This window comes from Lissotriton vulgaris, chromosome 8, assembly GCF_964263255.1.
Source record: "Lissotriton vulgaris chromosome 8, aLisVul1.2, whole genome shotgun sequence".
Taxonomy (NCBI): Eukaryota; Metazoa; Chordata; class Amphibia; order Caudata; family Salamandridae; genus Lissotriton; species Lissotriton vulgaris.
The window spans coordinates 1,507,635,097-1,507,660,287 of NC_141696.1; the positions used below are offsets into that span (position 1 = coordinate 1,507,635,097).

At 47.2% G+C, this 25,191-nt stretch overlaps 1 protein-coding gene across 1 annotated transcript in view; it reads left to right on the top strand.

Moving 5' to 3' along the window:
- Positions 1 to 25,191, top strand: part of POLQ (DNA polymerase theta) — a 415,163-nt gene that overhangs the window by 360,706 nt on the left and 29,266 nt on the right. The window contains exons 27-30 of the mRNA XM_086935619.1: positions 7,885 to 7,996; positions 16,202 to 16,326; positions 17,322 to 17,478; positions 23,379 to 23,494. Of these exons, the coding sequence (XP_086791745.1) occupies positions 7,885 to 7,996; positions 16,202 to 16,326; positions 17,322 to 17,478; positions 23,379 to 23,494 (510 nt within the window). The remainder of the gene's footprint in view (positions 1 to 7,884; positions 7,997 to 16,201; positions 16,327 to 17,321; positions 17,479 to 23,378; positions 23,495 to 25,191) is intronic.

Consider the following 25,191-nt stretch of genomic DNA (forward strand, 5'->3'; position numbering starts at 1 on the left):
TTTTTTCTTGTTGGCGGTGTTGTAGTTATAAAATCATAAACTGTTATTCTAAAATATTTTGGAGCCTTTTTGTGGTTTTTTCACTGTTATTGTTTGCATACCTAAATACTTTACTCATTGCCTCTTAATTTAAGCCTGCCTGCTCTGTGCCAAGCTACCAGAGGGTGAGTACAGATTCATTTGTGGTGTGTGTCTGACTTGCCGTCACTAGGATTGTGATTCCTGCTTGGACAGGGTGCAAACCTCTGGCAACCAGTTACCGAATTTCTAACAGCCCCTAGGGAACCTTTCTTTGTTGCCCAACCATATAAAGGAGTAGCACATTAGTTGAACATCTTTCCTATAATCTTTGGGGATATGGAGAGTCCATGTTTGAAAAGTGTTGAGGATCTTGGGTAGAAGGGATATTTTGTAAACTTCTATTCACCCCTAGGGAAAGTGTTATATGTTTTTAGCTATTCTGTTTAGCCTTTCCCACCTCGTAAGTCATAGAAGATTAATTTCCTTGGTTTTGGATAGAGTGGTGGCCAAAGTCAAGCCAAGATGATTGATACCGTCATATTCCCCCCCACTGCAGCGTGGTTAGTTTACTTACTCGTTCAATCATAGTTTTGGGAGTATAAATGTTTAAGATTTCCGATTTGGAAATATTGATTTTAAATCCAGAGACCTTCTGATAAGCTGCCAATTCCTCTAACACATACGGGAGGGAGCTCAGGTGGTCCTTGATGAAAAACAAGATGTCTTCTGCAAACATGGTCAGTTTTTATTTCCCTGGTGCCAAATTTGATTCCTTTAATGTGGGGGGATAGCTCAAATGCGCTGGGCCAATGGCTCCAGAGTAAGTCGAAGAGTCAAGTGGACAAGTGGCCACCTCTGCCTCATGTCTCTGGTAATATTTACCAATTGTGACTGGAGTCTGTTAACCCTTATCCTGGCTCTGGGACCACAGAACCTCACCGCAGCCAGTTTATAAAGCTCTCCCCTAGCCCCAACGCCCTCAATGTGTCTGCCATAAATTCCCAGTCTACCCTGTCAAATGCTTTTTCAGTGTCCTGGGAGATCAAGATTGATTGTTTGGGCCCGTGGTTCCTTTGTCCAGGAGATGTACAGCATTTTTAGTATTACCCCCCACCAGTCGTTTCTGAATGAAGCCCGACTGGTTGGGATGCACCGCTCCCCATTAATATCTGCAATCTCAGAGTCACTACTTTCAGTGAAAACTTTTACCATGACGTTGAGGAGGGAGATAAGGCGGTATGATCCACACTCACCCGAGGCCTTGCCTGGCATGAGAATCAGGGAGAGGGTTGATTTCGACATTGTGGGGGTCATCCGGCCCACTGGATCATCTCTTGATAGACTTTATGGAGCAAGGGGAGGAGCATCAACACAAAACATTTATAAAAAGGGTCTGTAAAGCCCTTTATGACATGCCTACCTTGGCAAAAATTGTGGCTATTAAGCCATGTCTGAAATGCAGAATCCCTGGAAGATGGTTAGTGCTCATTATTGTGCCATGCTCATGCCTGCCCACAAACCATCAGGCTTGTCGTGCCGGATTCCTGAATTGACAGATCACTGGATTGCCGAATTACGTTGGATTTCCCTGTTGTAGTGTTGGACTGTCAGATAGCCAGACCATTCAGAAGCCAGCCCATGTTCAACAGCACCTTTCCTAGCTCCAGTACAAGTAGCAGCTTTAGGCTGTATTGCAAATCACAGCACATCTCCTGACTTCGGCCAAAAGCCTGGAGGTGGTAGTCTGAGCCTGCTAGCGCTGAAGGAGGTGAGTTATGATTTTGTCCAAGGTGGGATTCACCCTCAATCTGAACTTGCCTCAGCTCTGCCCACAACTCAAGGCTGTAACTAGATTGACTGGAGCAGTGGGTGAGCACCACTCAAATGACGGTTCTGGGACTGTGCTGCACCCCTGTCAACATGTCCTCCCTGCCAGTAAACCCCTAGTCAGGAATTTGAAAAATAGAGATAAGGAATCTGCTAAAGTGCTGGCCAGAATACCAATTACAGAATTTAAGGCCGTGTGTGGAGCCGGCGGCTGCGCTGATTCATGTTCAAGTGTATGCAAAAAAGCAAGAGAAGGAGGAAATTAGTGTATAATTGTACATCCGATAAAGCAATAAGCAACAAGGATAACAAGTGGGACTGTTGGGAGATTTTCTGCATGGTATTTTCTGCGCTGTATCCCCTGCAGGTCCAGAGGTACAAGTATTAATTGCCAAGGACCATAGAGGATACAGTGGTACTAATGGACCTGTCAGCACTGATTAGTACAAAGCATACAGCAGAGTTTTATAGAATGCCAGCATCCAGGAAAAAGCAAATGAGACTGCACAAAAGGGAGAGTTAAAACCAAGAACAAGAGGGTCTTACTGTGGCATGCAAGGACTAAGGAGTGCAGGTAAACACCCCAAAAAACACCCAGATTCCTCCTGGGTCAACTCTATTGTAAGCAATCCAGAAGGGGGTTATCCATCATCACAGAAAGAGCTAGAAGATCCTATTGCATCACCATCCATGTCATCCCTGGCTGTGTCCGTATAAAAGTTTGAAGGGAGGCACTTTAGAGTAATCCATGGAGCAAATTAGACCAAATCTTGTGAATACATGGGGGTTAATTTGTCCTCTCAAGAAGTCCCCAACCCTCGAACAGAATGTGAAAAAAGGGATTAGAATTCTCTATTAAGGAAATTGAAATGACCCAACCCCCAGACTTCCTGAACCATCATGTTGCTTTATCAATTAAACAAATTAGAAATGTTTGGAATGAGACACACAAGTGTAGAGTAGGTCATTATAGAGAGGAGGATAACAAGTGATTACAAATAAGAATACATAACAGATTGTGGGAAGGTAAGGCACCAAAACGACCAACTATGGATTGCTGTGATCTAGATGACAAGGACATGGTTTGTTTAAGTAATATTAAACAAATCAGCAGAAAAAAACGGTTATGGAATACAATCGCTGCACACTATATGTCCAATTACTTCAGAAAGTGCTTACTCATCGGGTCAACCGTTACACAAAACCCGAGATTAACAAGATGAATGATCCGAAGAGTAGAGGCGCACTTTGATCATAGGTGTTTCACACCAAAGAGTCCCGCACAATTAAGGCATGTAACATATATCCTGCATTCCTAATAAAAGTTTCTTTTACATATGAAACAACACAGTCACCTTTACTCATGAAGACAGAAACTTTAAATGTCCTTGTTATTTCTTCTTTTTATTTACGTATCTTTATATCAATATACAAAAAACACTATACATCCAAAGCACAGCCTACGTGTTTCGTCTCAACCTCACGGGACTTCTTCAGGGCAAACATTAAATCTTAGATAGTCCAATTTCCCAAAAACATGAAGAGGCATCAATCCCTCCATTACTTATCCAATCCATATGCAGTAGGCACATACACCATAACGACGGATTTTATCAGCAGTCACTTCCTGTTCCTGCAGTGCAATTGTTGAATTGGATGGCCGTTCCCGCACCGACTAGATAATATTGGTTGCCTTACTAGGTGTCTTTTTTTCATTAGGGTCAACAAACACAAAGACCGAAGGAAAAACGCAATGTTGAATATACTTAAATTACTCCTTGGTAAATGGTTGCAGGGACGTTGTCTATACAAACCTGAGGTTGACTAATTGTAGAAACAGACTTGCGTATGTACTCAATTGCCGCAGCAAGAGCTCTTCTGGGCCTGCGCAGAGTCTGTTCGGTGACCAGTAAAATCCGTCGCCTTCATTGGTTGCCTGTGGCTCAACGGATCGAATTCAAGGCTCTTTGTATAGCTTTTAAGATTCTGAAGCTTGCCTCCCCTAATATTTTGACGGATCTGCTCTCTTTTTATGTTCCCTCCCGTCAGCTTTGCTTCATGGGCCAACACTTGCTGCTGGTCCCTCGGGTCAGGAAAACCCAGGTCGGATGTTCCTTCCGGTACAGAGCGGCGACTCTTTGGAACTCTCTGTCCCCCCCAAATTTGTGGCCTCAGCAATTTTATTGAATTTAGGAAAGCTATTAAAACCTTTCTTTTTCCCCACTGTGTAGGCTGCTCTCTGTGTTGATGTTGCCTATTTGCTGTTCGCGCCGGGACGCCTCTTGGCTGGGGCAGCTGTAGCGCTCTACAAATGTTTTAAATCGAAATAGAATTTCGCTGCAGGAACACGTAGTGACTGCTGATTAAAAAGACACCGGGAGCGGATGGATGGCCAATGGAATTCCATGTAATGTATTGAATACAACTGACATCACACCTTCATCGTGTATACACAAATGCATACAATGGGAGTATGTTACCCAAAACACTGGGTGAGCCTGTCCTGGTAGTGCTCCCCAAGCCAGGCAGGGATAGGCTACGGCTAGGCTCATATCGCCTGCTGTTGCTCCTAACCGCAGACTGCAATATCCTAGGCAGGGTGCTGGCCAACAGATTAATTGAAGTAACACAACTCCTAGTCCACCCAGATCAAACCGGGTTCATACCTAGTAGAAACACTTGCTTCAATTTGTATAGACTTTTCCTGTTACTAGAATGGGTGCATACTATGAACTCTTCTGCCTGGATCGCCTCTCTGGATATCGAAAAAGTATTCGCCACGCTAAGTTGGGGAGACCTGTATGCGACACTGTAGAGGTATGGGATAGGCCCCAGATTTCTAGAGAGGATAAAACTGCTATACAACATGCGAACGGCATGTGTTAGAACAGGCCACACAATATCGGACTTGTTTGATATTGAACAGGGCACCAGGCAGGGCTGCCCTTATCGTCTATTATTTTTGCTCTGGCCATGGAGCACCTAGCCTGCTACGACAAAAAGCCAGAGAATGGGGTGAGCTGGCACTTAAGAATGGCACGTGATCTTGCTTTATGCGGATGACTATTCTGTCAGGACTGATAGAGCTACTTGACCAATTTGGGGGCATTTCCGGGCTGGGGTGAATTGTGACAAATCGCTTGTATTCCCCATGCAACAGCTGACCCCAGATCAGAGAAGCATGCCACCGCCCGCACTGCTCCCTCGGTCACCTTTAAGCATTTAGGAGTCCAGGTATATAATTTAGAAACAGACACTATACAAGGAAACCTGGGCAGGGTGATGTCTAGCGACTAGATCCTCCTTGCCGTTCTGGAGGGAACGGCCACTCTCCCCTATGGGGCGCACTGCAATCTCCAAGATGATGTTGCTGCCAAGCCTGCTTTACTTCTTTGCTGCCCTTCTCTTCCTACTGCCCCGCAAAACATTCAGCGAGCTCAAATCACTGCTGACCTCTCTTATTTGGGACAAACACAGAGCAAGAGTCTCCCTCCCTAAACTCTATGCCCCACTTTCTGAAAGGGGACTAGGAGGCCCTAATTACGAATAATATTACGCAGCTGCTCAGATACAATGGCCAATGCGCTGGCTGGCTGGCCATAGTATTGCTGCATTATGGAGCCCGAATACAGGAACACACCAACGCTCATTTCTGGAATGGTTGATGGGTGCAGAGACGGTGTTCCTGAAAAGACTTGATAATATTTTGATGGCAACAAATTCTTGGACCTAGCACTATACTTAGCCAAACGGAGACAGGTCATGGCTTGGAAGTCTATCTCTGCCCTCCACACACAAGAGTGGCTTACCAATCTCCAAAAAGCACTGGTGGCTGAGCACGGGTTAGCCCACAATTTATTATAATAGGCCACCCAGCCCCCTCTAATCCACATGACTGGAAGAAATACCCAGCGGTCATTGAATCAAAACTACCCCACAATAACTCCAGTCCTCCAACTCCTTAAGTCCAACATACAACCCCGAAAGTACATGTGGAGAAACGGGTCTGTAACCCGCCTATGAAGCAGATACTCTCTGCTCTATGGATCCATGCACAGGTATACCACTGTTGGACCCTCCCCCCACCACCCCGCGTACAACAAAAATACCTAACATTAACATACACTATTTCACCCCTATACACCAGGAGAGTCATCGGGCACTCTGCACTGACCTGTTCACCTAAATAGGTATAGTGTGATACCAAGATTGACAAGTCGATAACGTTTTAATGTTTTCTGTTGTTTGTTCTACTAATGTTTACCGAAGTACGGCAGAGGCAAGAAAGACACTGTTTCTCTACTGTCTCTTTAGATATACCTACCAATGACCAGATTGCATGTGGACATGCTGATGAAACCATGTCACTCCCACTGTCATTCGATTTCGCATTGCTGAAAAACAATAAAGAGTAAAGCTTGGAGGAGCTGGTGGCTTGAATAGGCCTGCATTCGGCTGCTCCCGCCAGTTGTTGTTCTTTTTGATAACTGATGAGCCTGTGTGTAAAGTCATGGCTACTCATTCTGCAGAGTTTCTCTCATCACTAGATCTCCGCTTCTGGGAGTGCTAGACCAGTAGATCTGTAGACTAGCAACTAGGTTTGTGTACTACTTCGTCATGCAACGAGTAGACTAATGGCCCACTTTTTTGTCTGGTGTTATGGGTTCTGCTCCATCACTTAAAACCATTATTCTGGAAAAATCACAAAATCGCCCCTTGCCTCAAAGTATTGTAATGTAAATATCCATAAGAGGTAAACATGTGTGACTTAAAAAATAGCTGTGTTGCCGAGTACAATTACATGTGCTCCCACTATGCTCCCCACCGCCACTTTATCACATCTTTGTCTGTTTTTGGGGTCTGACGTGTATGGCTCTGGCACAATTCATGCTAAACATTATAGAGTATATTTACTTTACAAGCAATTTGGGTCAGCTTCCTTCAACCTTTGGTTTATACTGTTTAGGATTATCAGGCTTGAGCCATAGTTCAGCTCATCCTGGATCAGGCCACCCAAGTATTTTATTCTGACCAGTTTCCTTTGGCTGTTTAGGTGTGTCCTTCCACTTCCATTGGCATGATTGAGGGACTAGTTTTCATTTGAAATCAATCAGAATCTTGCTAACGGGTTACAAGCATGGGAGCCACTTTGGGACCATATTCTATGTAGTTTATTTTTATTTTAATATTCCAGGTTGACTGACTTATTTATGATCAGTTGGAAAGCAATGTGTAGCACTGAAAGTTGCACTAACAAACACATTGAAAAATGGATATTACAAAAAACAAGATAATTTTGTCCTACAGCATCCATATTTTCTGTTGTTTTGTGTCAATTTGCTCCCTAGAACACAAAAAAATGTTCAAACCACTGGATTTGATGTTTGTATGGTGCAAATGTCAAACCTTTGCAGTGCTTGTTATAAGCTAGTTTCAACCCAAATGTGCAAACAATGTTGTTCTCAAAGCAGCAGCCTGTGTTTGAGATACTGCAATACGATGTACTCTGGGAGACATTCTGCTCTTCTTTTGCACTTTATCAAACACCTGAAATTTATATCTAAATAAATAATAACGTTTTCTCAGAATTTGTTTGCTCATTTGTGACTTGCACAGCAAGACTAAAACTTGAGGAGATGTTGGTCTAGAGCAGGGTTCCCCAAAGTCGATCCTGGAGGGCCGGATCCATGCCAGAGATATTTAGCATATCCCCATTTAGAGACATATAGATATCTTAAACATTTGGCATGGATCTGGCCCTCCAAGACCGACTTTGGAGAACTATAGCCTAGAGGCACACGTTATACCCAGGACGTCAACGCGCTGGGATGCTCCCAGGTAGCCATGCGCTATATAAATGATAATTCATTCATTCATGTAGATGGCACCACAATTCAACTCCTGTTTGTCTGACGCAACTTGGGGCCTTTGTCTTTCATTGCAAGTTGAGAATCTATTAAGTGCCTGACATCCTAAAGATGTAGGACGTCTGTGCCCCTGTTTTCGTGGTGAGATTGAGAGTTTTTTTCTTGACAGATTTGCTATGGAATAGTCTACGGAATGGGTGCCAGATCCCTTGGAGAGCAGATGGGTATCGACGAGAATGACGCAGCCAGCTACATTGAATCCTTTAAAGCGAGATATTCAGGTAATCACACAAAAGGGCTTATTTAAGCTGGTACATACTATTCCTGGGGCTACATTTCAGGTTTTTTTTATAAAGAAAATCTCCTTATATTATCTTTATATTACTTTTCTTCAATTGCCTTTCTTTCTGGTTATCCCTCCCAGTTCCTGAACGTATTATTTGTTACCCTCCTTTCCATTCCTGAGAGCTTTCTTTCTTTTCATCCTACCCATTTCTTCAGTATCTTCTCTCACCATATTTTCCGTTCTTATTCTATAAACCACACCAAATATTTCACAGACACCGCTGGATCTATACACCCTGTTTGGAGACTAAACCGACATCTGTATATATTGATGCCAGAGAACTTTGTATCATTCATCGTATAGAGCACATGATCATTTTGCAATAAAAATGACTCCATTCTTATGGATAGTACTAGCCACAGTTTTTTCACCTTATGACTCTTCCAAGACACAGGACTTAATCCGGAAACCCTTGCAATAGCTCCTGGGTGTAGTGAGAGGACCATTGACCTCCTTGTGACTACGTTTCACCTCATGACATGACAACAGGGAGCTGCATAAAGTGCCACCGTTGCGCATTGACCTTATACCCGAAGACTCAGATCTGAAGAACTGCTCGTACCGATTTCCATTTTTCACACAAGTATCAATTTCTTTCCTTTGGCAGTGTGTAGTATTGTCATCCCCAGAGATGAGAGGTGTCAAGCCACTTGTCTTGGAAGTTCAAGTTGGTGATCAACCCGCATGATGTCTGCTTATGGTGCTTCAGGACCAAGCATGACTACATTGTCCAGCAATTGTTCTTTGATGCACCTGGAAGGACATCTGTAAAAGAGAGGCCAAGCTTTATGTTGCAGAACACGAGAAGTTAGGTTATTCTCTGCTGAGGTCGCCTTAATCAGTAAAGTCAACAGACAATTCCAGTGACCAATTAGGCAAAATCTGCACCCAAAACTCCTCGACATACAGATGCTCTGGCCCTGGGGGGAGGTAATGCAGTCAGCAGTAATGGCAGCCGCATTCATCTTCAGAACCCAACATGGACCCTATGCTGAATGTTAAGCTGATATACCCAAGTGCCATATCACTCTTTTCCGCATCAGGTTGCAGCCTTTAAGGAGGCCCTGCTGCAGATTTTTTGAAGTTTATTCTGGTTCCCCCATGAACTGACTGGGTCCTCTAGTTAAACTTCTGCCACCGGGTCTTTCCTAGGCACTGACTGACCTCAAGCTGGGCCATGACTCCAACCATATGCTGCCGGTATTGTTGCTAGGTGTCTATTCTGATTACAACTTCCACCAGTTCCTCCAATGACTGCCCTGAACCATTTTCAGCTAGAGCCTACCCAATGTCCAGGTACTTGAGTACCAAAACAAATCAGTGGGGGATGATTAATGGCCCTCCAGTCTCAGTAATCTGATGGTGACTTCTATCCCCTGATTCCTCACCTTAAAATGATCTCCAGGTGTCAGACTGGATCCGAAAATGTGAGCAGTACCCCTGCACGCAGGTAGGTGGCGTCATCCAGCGTCGTGCGGTTTGGGCAGTTTTTTCCGCGACGGAAGTGATGTATGCTGTGCCTACGTAGGCGCCACCCCAGCGCTCTGACATCAGTTCTTTTCTTTCCGCCGCAGTCAGCACAGATCCGGAGAGATCCCCCGGGCTAGCCGTTTTACTAGCCTTGGATATACTCTGAGACTGCCACAAACTGAAAACAGTGAGCTGAATGTCCATTAGTGAGCCCCAGGTTTGTTCCTAAAGCTGTGTTACAACCTCCACCATTTTTTGCCTTGCCTTTCCAAAGAATTGGGATGGACTTCAGATGACTCTTGGATTAGACAACAGTCATATCTTGGTTCTAGTTGATTATGCCACTCGTTACCCTGCGTCTTTTCCTTTACAGACAAACTTAGCAACCCCTATTCATGATATCCTTATTCCCTATTCTTCCAGAGTTGGCCGGCCGCAGGAACTTTTTCCAGATCAGTAGGAATTTGTTTGCATCCATCATGTCAAAATCTCTTTATAACTCCCACAGAAGGACGACTTGTAGAACAGTGTGATAAAATCCTCAAACAAATGATCAGGAAAGCTGTGTCCCCGACAGAAAGAACAAAGAGAAGCTAGTAGATAGATTAGGATACGTATTATTTAAACTCTACAGTGTACTCCAGTCTTCTACAGGATTCCACCATTTTGAGTTATCATTTGGACATGAACCTTAGTTATAGTTAGACCCAGAGAGTGCCAGAGAAAAGAACTGTGGCCTTGATAGAATATGCATCTGAATTAAAGGCTTCATTAATGACCCTCAGACAGTTTGCGGTGCAACAAGTATAGGATGCAGAACAGACAGAGGAGGAACATTATAACCAGGAGGTTCATGGGCACAGAGTAATGGAAAAGTCTTCATTTCTGGTGCTAACCAATGAACATATGATACTAGCTAAAGAGCATGGGCCATGTGATTGGACATTTACCTATAGGCTGAAAAAGTCCAATAGAAGGTGGGCCTCTTACTTATGCTATGTAAATCTCCTTAAGAAGTGGGTGGAAACAGAGTAGGTGAGCTTAATAGGGATTGTGGAGAGTGGGTTGAGGGGAAGGGAACGTTCACGATCAAAAAAAAAAATGGTGCTTGGGAAGAATTTGTTGCAATGGATAGAGATGGCAGACATGTGGAGAAGTGTGGCTCAGGGGTTAGAGGCGGCAGACCCGGAATCTGAGATCGGTCCTGGACCAGGGTTCATTTCCCCGCCCCGGCGGGTCTTGGGCTAAAAATTCCACGGACTCGATAATTCTCGTCCCGGTGCCTCCTTGACTCACGGGTTCACACTCTGCGACTCTGGGCAATAGCTTGCTTAATCTCCACAACGGCCCCTCGCGGCGGGATGCCTGACTTTCACCCTGTGGACACCCTGTCGGGGCTTCTCACAGGGGAATACCAGGACGGGTTCCCTAGGCAAGCGCCAGGATGCCCTTTGTGGTGACAGGTTGCGCTATATAAGTATACCTACATTTACATTTACATTTACATGAAGAGATTGATAAAACTGGTGGGAGAGGTCTTCTCACTATTTGCCCAGGCATACTTCCCTAGTCGAACATGCAATAAACACCTCACCACAGAGCAGGATTAGAGCTAGGCCCTATTCTATGCCCAAGGCAAAAGAGAAGCATTTTATTAAGAGATAGCTCTAGGAATCCTACAACCTTCAAGAAGCGAGTGGACTTCTGCCATAGTGTTGGTTCCTGGAAAGGAAGAGTCTATTTGCTCCTGTATTGAGTTTCTTCAAGTTAATGAGGTAGCCACCTTCGATGCCTACCGCTTGCCACATGTGGACAATATCATAAACAACTGGTGAAGGCTTTTATTTATTAGTACCCTCCCTGGGCCTCACTAGGGGCTATTGGCAAATTACCTAAAGAAATCAGATAGGCATAAAACCGTCATTTCAACCCATTTTTAACTCTTGCAATTTAAGATATTGCTTTTTAACTTATATGAGGCGCCTGGCATGTTCCAGCATCTCACGTATCGAGTTCTTAGGCCCACTGAACATTTGTGACAGGCTTTATAGATGGCATTGTCTTCTTTAGCCCCGACTGTAAGTTCCATTTTCATCGCCTTACGGTCATCTTGACATTTCTTCAGGAGGCAGGTTTAACAGCCAGTCTGCCCAAGTCCACTATTTGAGCCACCTGATTGGCGTTTGCCTGGTTCAACCACAGGTCAAGAATGTTGAGGCTCTGTACATGATTTCCAGATCATGCACTAATAGGGAGGTCCACATTTTCGGTTACTATAGGTGCTTTGTTTCACACTTTTCAACTCTTAACTGAACAACTTACAATTCTTTTAAATAAAACCTCTACACCTCAAGAACTGGTTCAGATCAGGAAGCTCTTTTTTAACCTTGACAGCTGGTTTGTGTGTGCAATCAGGTTAAAACTTCACAGGGATTTTTTTTTGCGAATGGATGCATTAGCGTTTGAGCTAGGAACCGTTCTTTGACAAGACAGAGGATGGGCAATGTCCAATTTCGGACATTAGTCATCAGTTACTGCAGCATGAACCTGCTTATGCCATTATTGATAAGGCGTGTCTGGCGATTCCCTAGGTGTTACTAGTTGGACTGAGCCCAGCAGGAATCACTGGGTCATGTGGAGGTATGGTATGGACCGCATAAGAGCAAGCGGTTGCTTTAGACAGATGAGGGCTACCATCTGAAGGAGGGATAGATTCCGGCATGGGTAAGGCAGAGGAGGGTCCTACAGTAGGAGGTGTAGAGGGACTCCATAGCAGCCACAAAGCGACCCGCCAGTCCCAACAGCCATTGCAATTGGGCTGCCAGATAATAGTGCTTAACATTGGGAGCCCCTAGACCTCTCTGATCGGTCGGGAGCTGAAGCTTGGCCAGGGCGACTCGTCCATGCAAGTTATGCCAACATAGGTCCACCAGGAGAACATGAAGCTCTCGAAATAATGGCCAAGGTATGAGGATTAGGAGGCTAACAAAATAGTGTAAACGTCGGGGAAGGATCACCATCTTAGCTATTACCACCTGTCCCACTACCTAAAGGGGTGGGAGGCCCAGAATAGAATCTGGGCATGAAGGGATGCGGTTAGCGGCAGTAGATTACCCTCTTCCTGGTCCAGGGGGCGTGATAAATCCAGGGCCCCCAGACACGAAGTACAGTAGGTTCCCATTGGCTAGGACCTCTCCCCGCCTGTCAGCCTGTCGTCACCAGGGAGAATAAGCATGACCTATTCCAGCTAACTAGTAATTCCGACGCTTGTCTGAAGTTCACTAGAAATTAGGCTACTTAGGTAACATTTCCTTTGACATTCCGAAAGTAAAGCAAGGTGTTGTTGTCATATAACAAGATTGCTTTGATGGCTTTGGATTAAGGGATATCCCAATGAATTCCCTTCAATCCGGGCTCTAAAGGCGAGGGGCTCCATTGCCAAGGCAAACAGGAGAGGGGAATGCAGGCAGCCTTGCAGAGTGCAGCAGCCAGTCTCGATGGGATACGAAATTATTGCTCCAAAACGTGTTGGAGGCGAGAGAGTGTATAACAATCAGATCAGTTTTGTCATATAGAGTCTGACACTGAGTTCTGGCATCACCTCAAAAAGACTAACACTAGGTACGTCATTGTAGGCCACCTGTCCCAAACTGCTTTCATCATGCGAAACAGACGTCCTACACATAGTGAGGTACTCTTCTCAGGAAAAAATAATCCATTTTGGTCCCTATGGATCAATCAAGGCAGAAGCGGCTGGATCCAGCGGGCCAATGCCATTCTAAATATTTTATAATCTATATTCATAATTGCAATGTATTGATATGACGCATGTGCCAGGGGATCTTTCCCTGGCTTCACTAGTGATGCTATGGATGCCTCCCAGAGAGTGCTTGGAAGGGTTTCCGCTGCCAGCGCCTCCATCATATAGACGAAGGAGCCTGGGGACCAGTGCGCCCCGGAATGTCCTTTAGAACTCAGCAGAGTGGCTGTCTGGTCTGGTAGATTTGCTAGAGGCTAGCCCTGTAATTGCCATCCCCACCACCTGATCAGTGAAGGGGGGCTTCAAGTTCACCTGTTCCATCGGAGAGAGTTTAGGGAGGCGGGCATACTGCTGGATTGCCTGGTGGATAGGGGAGAACATTCTGGCATGGGGCAGTAGTGATGCGCTTACCAGGAAGTGAAGATGTCATGGATTTATGCTGTGCATAGTGTATGCCCCTGTCTGGGGCATGAACGGAAGTGGCCGGGGGTTGATGCGTGTCCCTATTAGCAAGCCATGCCAACAGTCTGCCAGATCTACCTCGCTCAACGTGCATCTTAGCAAGGTTCCTAACGTAGTCTAAGCAGCGGAGGTGCTCTAGTAGCCGGACCTCTGCTTCCCAGAGAGTGGTCAAAGAGGACTGAAGGTGAGGATCGGAAGTCACCCTATGTTCAGTGTGCGCATATTCCTGCTCAGTGGCCTCCAGATTTCGTAGGATGCTAGGACGTACTCCCACCAGAGTCTGCATGCACTCACCGCAAATGATCACCTTATAGGCCCCCACTCCAGCACTGGGGTAGAGAATGTGCCCTTGTTACAATCAAAATAGTCCTGTATCTTACCAGCCAGGGTCTCGTGGAACGGGAGGTCCTCAAGGGCGGAGCGCTGAAGCCGCCAAGTAGGGCTCAGCGAGGGTGGCCTGCCCCAGCGGAGAATCGAAGTCTGGGGCTTGTGGTCTGAAAGTTCCGTTCCCATGTAGTCCAGTGATGCAATAGAGGGGCAGAGGGTCAGGGAGCAAACAATGGGATCCAAGCACGCATAAACCCTGTGAACTGGGGAGTAGAGTCGCAGGCCCGGATTGCAATGTCTCCAGGCATCCAGCAAAGCCCACTGATGCAGCCAGGACGAAAGGGCCTTTGCATTAGCAACTGTCGAAGTTAGGGAGCAGGGTGGGAGCGGTCCATGGTAGGATCCAGAACTACGTTAAAGTCCCTCTGAGAAGCCAAAGGCTTTCTTCCCACCTGGCCAACAAGAAGGAGAGGCACCAAAAGAAGACGGGTTGATCAGAGTTAGGGGCATAAATGCAGCCTACAAGGACATGGTGGCTAATAAGGCGCGCCTACAGGAAGACATACCGATCCTCGTCCTCTACCTCTTGATGTGGAGCCTCCAGGAGAGTCCTCGCCTTCACCCAAATGGGTGAACCCCTTGCGTTTAAGGAAGGCATGTACTTTATATTGCTTACCCGGAGTTTGCATGCAGTGCATTCTCCAGGTTAGGATGTTAAAAGTCTGGAGCTGCACGAGGCCAAAGAATCTGGGGGTCCTCCATGTCCCATGGGTAGCGACAAGGATAGGGGTTGATTGGGGCAGGAAAGAAGGGGGCGCTAAGAGAAGAGTGGAGAGACATAGTCTGTACGTATAGCCATGTACAATACGAAAACAGGACTGAGTTCAACGGATAACAAAAATACAAATAACCATACAAATACTGCAGGCAGCTCGACAATGGCCTGCTTGCCAAATAGGAAAACCATCATTCCCTTACTCTCTTCTCATTGATCCTTCTAAACATCCCCTCAGTGTGTGTGATCTCCCATACTGTTTCTCAGTATTTTGTCCCTGGTTGTGCTTTTCATCCTACAGTAACTTTTATCTAATCCTCCTGATTATTCCTTCAGGATCTTCTCTCTGATCCCCCTTGAAGCTCCCTTAGTCCCTTCTCTTATTTCTCTTTTAGGATCGTCCTTACAGTTACCTTCGCATCTTTTCTCTGACCCTCTTCGCTCATCTCTATATGTCTTCTGCTTTTAAATCTCTTGTTATTTTCTCAATATTATGTTTTACAAGCACATTCATTATCTTTCTTACCATTACCTTGTTCTTCTTCAAGTGTATCATACCTGTTGTTTACTGTTTTTTTTCTTATCATGCCCATGCTTTTCTGTAATTTGCATTGAGGCCTCTGAATTGCAATCTTTTATGTGTTTGTGCATTTTACTTCCTAGTCACCTGTTAGACGTACCTTGATCTTTATGTAGTTGCCACCCTTAGCTTTCATCACATTGCTCCTTCAACTGGACATCACTATCTTATCAGTTCTCCTTAGATTCTTTCTCTTTAACCTTTGCCTCACCACACTGTGTCTGCTGGTGAACTTCACCTGACTACTGTCTAACAAATAGAGAGTGAGGGTTTTTACAAGAGATACTCCCAGTCCCCCTGGGATATGAACCAAAAACAAATAAAGGAGCAAACCCTGCGGATATAGAATATCAACGAGATGAGGAGGTAGAAAAGGAAAGAGTTCCTTCTCTAAAAAGACCCCTCACTCACCAACCTAGTTGGTGACATGCGTCATCATTGGGGTCACTATTTTTGACATGGACACCACAGGTCAATCCAACCTAAAGTGGTGTCCCACTCTGTTTTTAACCATTGGCTTATTGCTCCATATTAAACTTTTAGAGTTAAATAAAGATGATGTTTAACCCCAATGATGAAGCATGGCACCAACTAGGTTGGTGAGTGAGGGGTCTTTTTAGAAAAGGAACTCTTTCCTTTTCTTCCATGTTTTCCTCCTCATCCCGTTGATATTCTATATCCGCGGGGTTTACGCCTCTATTTGTTTTTGGAACTTCACCTGACCACATGGTCCAATATCTAATCCCGACCTTTGGTTCTGCTCTAGGGATTCACAGATTCCTGAAGGACACGGTGAAAAGCTGCACCAGAGATGGCTTTGTACAGACCATTCGTGGGAGACGTCGGTACCTGCCTGCGATCAAGGACCCAAACCATCATAGTAGAGCGCACGTGAGTGGTCTGTGTAGGACTAGAACAAGAGTGGGGTCTTCTCCAGGCAGTGGCCTCTGTACGTGTTGTTTGCTGAGACAAGGGGTCTGGAAACGAAGAGTGGGTTATTGTTGTTTTGGACGCTTGTAAACTGCACTGCTTCAGCCTCAGACTGGTGTTTTCAGCATAATGAAAGGAAACTCTGGCTACTGGTAACCAGGTGGAGCAGGGTCGAAATAGGAATGGTTTAATTATTTTAATGAAAGGAGTAAATAGAACATGTCAAGCACATGCAGTAGTGGTGGCATCACCTGACACAGTTACACATATCTACCGGATTTGTGTATTTATTGTGTTAATGGGGTGTGACCTGGCACAGTCTCCTATGGAGCTGTAACGCGCAGGGGCATCACAAGTTACCCAGTGCTGCTCATTTATTGTAATGACAGCCCATCGCTTACCACGATTTCCCTGGACAAGTGGGAGCGCAGATGGCGGTTGCCCATAGGCGCTGTCATTTTTGCATTAATGGGGTTGTAAACTTTGCACAGTTACAGATAGATTCTCTAATTGGAATATTAATGGGGTCATCTCCTGGCATAGTCACCCCTGGCTGCTCGAGTGTGTGTTTTATTGCAACCACACTTGACACTGTTACCCCTGGCTGCTGTAATTATTGTAGTAACTGTGGTTTAACCTATGACCTTGAAGGCTTCACTTGGCACAGTTACTTATAGTTCCTGCAGTGAGTGTGTTAAGAAAGGCATCAGTTTTTGCCATGTCGCTACAATTTTGCTGTAATGTTGTACCTAAGTTCTTATTTGCTTCAATAAAGCTCTTTAAACTGAAAAAAGAAAGGCATCACATGTCTCATTTATCCAAGGCTTCCTGAAATGGAGCATCGCCTTCAGTAGTTATCGATGATCTCATTAAAGTGTATATTGTATATAGTGTGCAACTGCATGTGGTATTCAGAATAAGAACTCGTTCGAAAAGGTTGTTCGTCTTTTCCTTAGGCAGAGCGTCAGGCTGTGAACACCACTGTGCAGGGCTCTGCGGCGGATATTGTGAAAATGGCGACAGTGAACATTCAGAAGCGGCTGGAGCAGGTATTCCCTTCAGTTGCCAAATCTCATGGACACTTGGAGAGCATGGTCAAGATCGATCGGACGGGTATGCACCTACATTGATTTCAAGCAGCCATTTTGCCATTGTATGGCTTAAAACTCTGCACTGATAAAAGCTTTGTCATCCATTCTATTCAAGGTACACTTCATAATGAGATTAAGCAGGCACAACTTTGTCATTGACCCCTCCATCCAAACTTACTGCCTTCCTGTCTTTTGCATAGAAAACTTCATCATATTGAGAAAAGCATAACAGGAGTGTCTGCAATAGGAATGATGGAATATTGGGCGAGAGAAACTGTTTCTGTAAGGAATCCTTGATTTGCATTTGATATCTTGACTCTAGCAATAAGTCTTTCCTTGTATAAATTGTAGGTTCTTAGTGTAGTCAAATTGTAGTGTATCTAAAATTCAAAGATTTTAACTTAAATATTCACACAGTGTTGGATATAAGCTGAAAATGTAATTAAAAAAGGGAAGTCACACACAAAATGTAAAAACATATATTATGTTGGAAGTATTCCAAAATAAAAATGTACCAGAAGTAATCCAAAGTTTGAATTGAAAGTGAAGTAAGGCTTAAGTTCGAATCAACGAGTTCAACCACGCTGTCTAATGCTTTTAAGCAATGTACAGCTTTAGTATGTATTGAAAAGGTCAGGAATCTTTGTCTAGAAGTCTCTGTCAGATGAACCAAATTATTTAGCCACAGAGCCCAAGAAGATCATGCAAGCCCTCATCACCAGCAGACTGGACTACGGAAACACGCTCTACGTAGGAATCCCTGCTCGCCTCCTGAAGAGACTCCAGACAATGCAAAACTCCGAGGCAAGACTCATACTCGATCTCCCTAGAAGGACCCACATCACACCACATTGCAAGAAACTACACTGACTCGGGATTCCTAAGAGATGCTAGTTTAAGATGCTGACCATGCCTACAAGGAAGGGCTAGCATACATCAAGAAATGCCTGACCACCCACCAACCAACCAACCAGACACCTTCGACCGGCTTCCCTCTCCCTCGCAGACATCCCACAGATCCGTCGAGCCAACAGCCGAGGACGCTCCATCTTGCACCTGGCAGCCAAAACTTGGAACAACCTCCCCCTACACCTCAGGACGACACCGTTGCTCCAGAAATTTAGAAGAGAACAAAAACTTGGGTGGTTGAATGATCAAACCTCCACACAGCAACAAACCGCTCCAGCGCTTCCAGGCCATCATGGGTGATTTGCCACGCTCTAAATGTTTGATTGATTGATTGATTGATTGACTTACCTTCGGTAATGCTCTTTCTAGTAGAGAATCTATCTGCAGATTCCTCACTGAGCCTCCCAACCTCTCCGTTCCTTGACTTGACTCTAGCCATTAATAAGATGGTGGCCCTGAATCTAGGTGTGTGGACACTCTCGAAAGCAACTGATGTCAGTGTGCAGGAGTGGCGCCTATCAAGGCTCAGCATGTCATTTCCAGAGTAGAATGGCATCAATGGACAGCCACATAGTGCCACCTACTGGCACACAGAGGTTCAGCTTCAAAGCATCTGTAGTCCCGTTTTACGCCTGGGGATTATTCAAAAGGTGAGGGATCTGTGGCTAGATAGAAACCCTACCAGAAAGAGCGCTGCCAAAGGGAAGTAACTTGTTCATCTGTGCTTGGACCATGCAATCCGATATCTGACTTATTAATGTGATTTATGGCAATTTGGAACTAAAATTTGATGTCCTTTTAAACAGTATGTTTAGGGGCAAACAGTAGTGAAGGAGTTAAAGGTCAAGTGTGCCCTTAAATGGAGAAACAGCCGGATATGGCTTTGTACCAAGGAACTCAGATATCCAAACAGGTTTTGAATGCTTTCCTACATTTTGCAAACAGTTATGACACAAAGATGGTTGTTAGGGAATAAATGTGCACTGGCACGAAAAAGGTGTTTTGCCCACTTAAAATATATTTCACTTGCTTATATTATAAACTGGTCGTTCCATGATAATATTCCCAAGCTGCCATTTCGGCAGCCTTGGCTCTCCTTTTTCATCCACTTGATGTCTGCCTTATTTAAGTTCTTTTTATGTTGTATTTAGCGTGGACCAGGCTCAAAGAGAGTCAGAACACTGCCCGAGTAGAAGTAGTAACAGATATGTGTGATTACCAAATGCTACACACTGCAGAATTGTTATGCAAATAGGAGTTAATACTCAAGGGGACAAAGAAAGCTGCAGCATGAGGCGGCATAGACAGTGTTGGACTTGGCCCTTTGTCCCGAAATTTTTCACTTTTCGACCCCCTGTTTGAGGATGTCTCCCCCATGGTAGAGAAATGTATCGGCCAAGTGTGGTGTGAGATGCCATGTTAAATGTGATGCAATGGTGTGCGCACCTATAATTCCCCCGTTATAAGTATGCACCCTGGTGAAATGTTGCTATTAAAATGGATGCCATGGCTATGTGTGGTGCCACCTGACTGTGGTTGGTTAGCAGTCTAGTTGTTGTTTCCCAGCACCCCTAGCTTTTGGAGGGAAGCCTGGTACCTAAAGTGCTCTTCTTCTCCTCCTGAGCCAGTTAGAACCAGTTTCCCCAGACGCTTCTAGAAGCTTCTGGCACGGTCTGGTAGGTGGGGTGAGAGGCGTATAAGTAAGGGGGCTGTGCCACCATGTGCTTAGACAGAGCGTGGACTTGAGAGAGAAGGGACCTGCTGCCATCGGGTGCCATCACATGGGCCTGTGTGCTGGCCCCTGAGCCCATCTGCACCCCTCCCTTGTCCACAGGGCCAGTGAAGGCCTGCTGCTAGAGTACAGGCTGCTGTACCAGGAGAAGTGCCACGCTACATGGGATGATGGTTCCGAGGAGCCGCTGTCCTGTACTGATGAGTACCCACTGACTGCTGACCTGGCCTAGCACTGCCTGCCGCTCTCCTGCCCTAGCGCCTCATGAGCGCTACACCTGGGCCCTGACTGCTCCCTAGCACCTGGAAGAGAAGAGCTTTTTATCTGACTGTTGAAGAGCACCTTTGACTGTGGCCAGAAGGAGGTGAGGAGCGTGACCTGTCGTCCCTGAAGCCCCAGGGGGGACTGAACACATCCCAAGCACTAGATGCAAATGACCAGGGAGAAGAGGAGCATGGTCTTTTGCCTCTGAAGGTGGTGGGGCTGCCTAGCGCCGTGAGGGGCTATCCTTCATGACCCAGTAGTGCTGCCTGGGAGAACTGCTGATTTCAAAAGAGCGACAGCCCACCCCGCGTAGTGGCGGCGCTTTGTGTGCTTTTCAATGAAAGCGGGTGCCTACCCAGCGTTCCTGTGTTTATTTAAACCAGCAGGAGCCTACCCCGTGGTTTTGATGTTGATTTAACGGGAGCCTACCCTGTATTGCCCCGTAAGAAGAAAATCTCCCGATATCACCGCCGCGGCCCGTGCCGCCGAGTGCACCAGGAGCGGGTGCCTACCCCGCTCTATGCATATTGAAGAGCGGGTGCCTACCCCACATGGTGGTTTTACAAAGGAGGGAGCCTACCCCTCATTGCCGCAAGAAGAAACCCACCGATATCACCGCCGCAGCCCGGGACCGCCGATTGGGTGCTGGCGGGAGCGCCTGAGGCGAAGTGCCGTCCCGCAACAGGGAGCCGGAAGAGGGGGCTCCCGGAGTAACAAGGGAGCCCCGTGTCTGCTGCGTAGCCAGGCAAAAGCCTACCCCACACTGGCCAACGTCCCCACATCGCCTGAGATGTTGCTTCGGAAGTGAGTGGGGGCTCTCCGTGAGCGGAGGAGAGCACCGAGAAGAAGCGGGATCGTCCGGGAAGCCCTGGGTCCCATGAGGGGGCCTGAGTGAGTTGCAGAGAGGTGCTGGCGTAGACGGGGCTCCCGTGTGGGAGAGGGAAGCCCGCGCCTGCCGCCAGGAAGACAGCGCCAAGACCAGAGGGAGCCGCAGAAGAGCCTCCTAGAAGGTGCTGCTGCTGGTGGGGCTCCCGTGCTGGAGGAGAGAGCCCCGCCTGACCAAAACCACGACCTGGCAGCCACAAGAGCCGGTGAGTGTGGGGCTCAGTCATTCTGCGGTTGGGGGGAGGGGGGGGTGTCTGGGCATACGGTCGGTGCCTGCCCCCGGTGACCGAACTGACTTTACGGGTGCCCCATCTGTCAGCGGGCACCTGCAACGTTGGGCCAGGTGGAGTCCCAGAGTGGGGTTCCAGGGGACATTGGCAATTGTAGAGGCCTGGAAGGGGGGGCCATTGTCCCAAGGACTGAATTCATGGTACTCGGCTGCCCACAGGACAGTGGACCGCAGTTGCCACCTTTGGGGGCAACAGTGTTGTGAGAGGCCCGTGGGGGGGCTCTATCCGCATGTGTAGTGCCGGTACTCTTGTGGGGGCAGTGACTCCGGTGTCTATGCCCACGGGAGATCCTCTAAAAGGTTATTGATGCCCCATGACATGCCAAAGGTGTTGCTCAGGCTTTATGCACCGGTGATTTATGCGACTGTATGCCTGTGCTAATGTGGCTATGCTAATGCTTTCCTAATGCGAGCACTGGTTGCTGATGTCATGCTCAGGGTTTAGGCCCTATGCTGCGATGATTCTTCCCATATTAGGCTCCTCGGCTCACATGTGTAGGCCCAGGGTGATTTAGATTCATGGTTTGTGCCCCCCACCTGAATATGGTTGTGCCTACAGTGATGATTATACCTAATGTCGTGCATAATGTGATTTGTGCCTATTGGGACGGGCCCTATACTAATGTGCCTAATGTTTTTCCCTAAGGGTGATGCCCACTGTTAATGTGTTATGCCACTGTGACTGATATCACAGGTTCGTAGGCCGAATAGTACTGTCATGCAATCTTGTTTCCGTTGCAGGTGTTCCGGCCCAATGCCTAACTTCGCGCCCTGATGTTTTGATTGCAGGATTGAGACTGTTGGACTTACCTTTTTCTCTTTTTCTTTGTCTTTCGCCATGGTTCTGGCAGCGGCCCGATTAGCCCTGCCATGTAAATAATCCCCCTGTACATATTGCCTTGGCGCCAGTTGGCGCAGTGTACAGATTACTGTTACTGTGGTTATTATCCTGTGTTAACACAATACAAAAGTTATTCTTTTCACCTAATCTGGTGTGGTCTCTTTTTGTGGTGTGCCTTGTGTGTCGCCTGTGTGTACTGCGTGGATGCTTTACACATGTCCTCTGGAGTTTGACCTGCCCGCTCTGCACCATGCTACCCCATACAGCAAGAGAAAATAGAAGAATTTAGACAGTGTTTCCAATACATCAAAAGGGACAAAGAAAAGGACCATTTGAGATAGCACACCTTGTGCCCACTCTCCTACCTGACCAGTTGCCTGGGTGCACCTTTGGCACCAGGCACGGGGATGGGTCAGCGCTTCACCCCCCTCATTCATTGACTGTCTAGGCTGACTTGGCAGGTAGCTGCATGGGTGGAAGGGGATGAGGCCAGATGTTAAATAAGGCCAGATAGAGTTGGGTAGTGCTGCTTCATTTTTGTCTGCTCCGCTTGTAGTTGATCCTGTCCTACCCCTCCTTCATAAGCATTCATCCTCCCTGATGTTTAGCATGGCTTGTTGGTCCTGCTCCACCAACCTCCTGTTGTGCTAATTGTCGATCTTACCCCTTCCCTCTGTTTCATCCAGTTGATTAACCTCTCAATGACATTGGTGAGGTTTGTCAGCAATCATGTAGGTTTGTTGGGGGTGTTTTGACATACAGGGTTTATTTTTGTCACCTTGTTTTAAGACTCTTTTTTAAAGGTTACTTTCCTTAATCAACTGCTCCTGGCATTATCTTTATAGAGGACCTCTGTCATGTGGATGCCAGATGTTTCATCTTGACTACCACTGCCCTGGGGTCACTCTAGGGATTGAAACTTGAAAATGAATAATGTCTCAATGTGCTAATCACCATCAGGCAGCATTACGAACGAGGTTTACTGTTTTCTTTTTCTTGCAGGAAAATTAGAGCGAAGGCGACTTAAAGGAATGTTACAGCCCACCAGTGGGGCCTTCTTTATCCTGCAGCTTCATGATGAACTCATTTACGAGGTTGCAGAGGATGATGCTATTCAGGTACAAGCTCAGCTCTCGTGCACCTTTGATGAGAGAGCAACACTATTATTGCCTTTCTATTTTGATAAATTGTGTATGCTCACATGTCTTTTTAATGCCACTTATCTGATAGAGACAACTTGCCGCAGATTCCTTAACGTAGAATTATCCCCAGGCGTGAGACTAGACCCGGAATTTTTTTTTTTGCCACAGCATCCCTGCGCGCCGAGGGGCAGCACCACGTGACTCCGCCCTGACGTCCGCGGACGTGACGTGAGCGAGGTCACATAAGCCCACCCCAGCGCGCTGTCAGATTCCTTTCTTTTCCAATTGCAACGCAGATCCGGGGTGTGTTCCCTTGACCAGTTTTCGGCCTATTTTAACGCCTTTGCAATGGGAACAGTGTGCAATGCCTTCGGGTTTCAAGATGTGTGCTTCTTGTGCGCGTCAGATGTCGGGGACGGACCCTCACCAGATTTGTATGTGGTGTTTGGGCGAACACCATGATTCTACGGACTGCGATGCTTGTCAGCATCTCAAGCAGTAGTCCCGGCGTGAGCGCCAAATGAAACTGTTTTCGGCCCGCTTGTCCAGATCGGTCTCGTCTCAGTGTCCGTCCCCTACCTCGGAAGGGTCCCGAAGCCGCTGATTCCGGATGCGGCATCGTCCTTCACCGAGGCCCCACGGGCGTCGCTCGCCCACCGGTAAGTCCTGCAGCTTGTCTCTGACGCCCTGCCCTCGTTCTGCGGAGGGCGCAAGTTCCTCTCGAGACATGCGCCCTCGCCCATCGCCACCCTATCCGCCATTTCCTGCCATTGGGGCGACAAGGGCCCAGATGAAGGCCTATGCTACGACGCTGCAGGCTTCTTTGGGCCCTCCTCCTCTCACTGTGACGTCCGCTGATTCCTCGCCATGCGCGGGGCCTTTCGCGGATTCGCCGGCGGCTTCAGGGTTTGGACATGTGGTGTCGTCAAGGTGCGGCCCTACGGGGTTCCCCTCTTCGACCCACAACGTCCATGCCTCGCCGCAAAGCCCCACAGGCGGTCGCTGGGACTCACGGCTCGTCCCCCTCAGTCCTCTGGGCAGGCGGCTGTCTTACCAGAGGCCGAGCCGGTGCTTTTCCGACGCCAACGACTTTCCTCCCGGCCCTGGTGGCGCCGTAGGTGGAGGCCGGGACTTGGGCGCCCTCCCGAGTCCCTCTCGGTCCTCTGCGCAGGCGGCTGCCTCATCGGAGGTTGAGCCAGCGCATTGTCAGCACCGTTCATTGGCTGCTTTGGCTCCGACCCCGCCCCTTTCTCCTACTAGGCACGTGGTGGTGGAGGACGACTCGGCACCCCTGGTGGACGTTTCGGCGCTGACTGAGGACACACTGGTGCCCATGGCAGACTCCACGGTGCGGTCCCGACGTCAGATCGTCTACTCTTCTCCGGATGCCCCTTCCTCTCCGGAAGTTTGCCAGCTCCTTGTCTCCTCTTCACCAGAGACTGGACGCCGCATTATTGCTTTTTCCCGGCGGCTTCCAGGCGGGTTCTATGCCGTCTCCGCGTCCACAGCCCCTGGACCTGCTCTTCTGCACCTCGCTGTTGATTGCCCCGCAGGCTTCTCCTCCTTCTCTGGAGACCCCTCACTCGTCCATGGGTCTTCCATCCTTCAGGGGCTGGCCGTTTCTTCCCCCATGCGGGCAAGGGGACGGGTGGCTTAGTTTGCAGCCTTCGCCC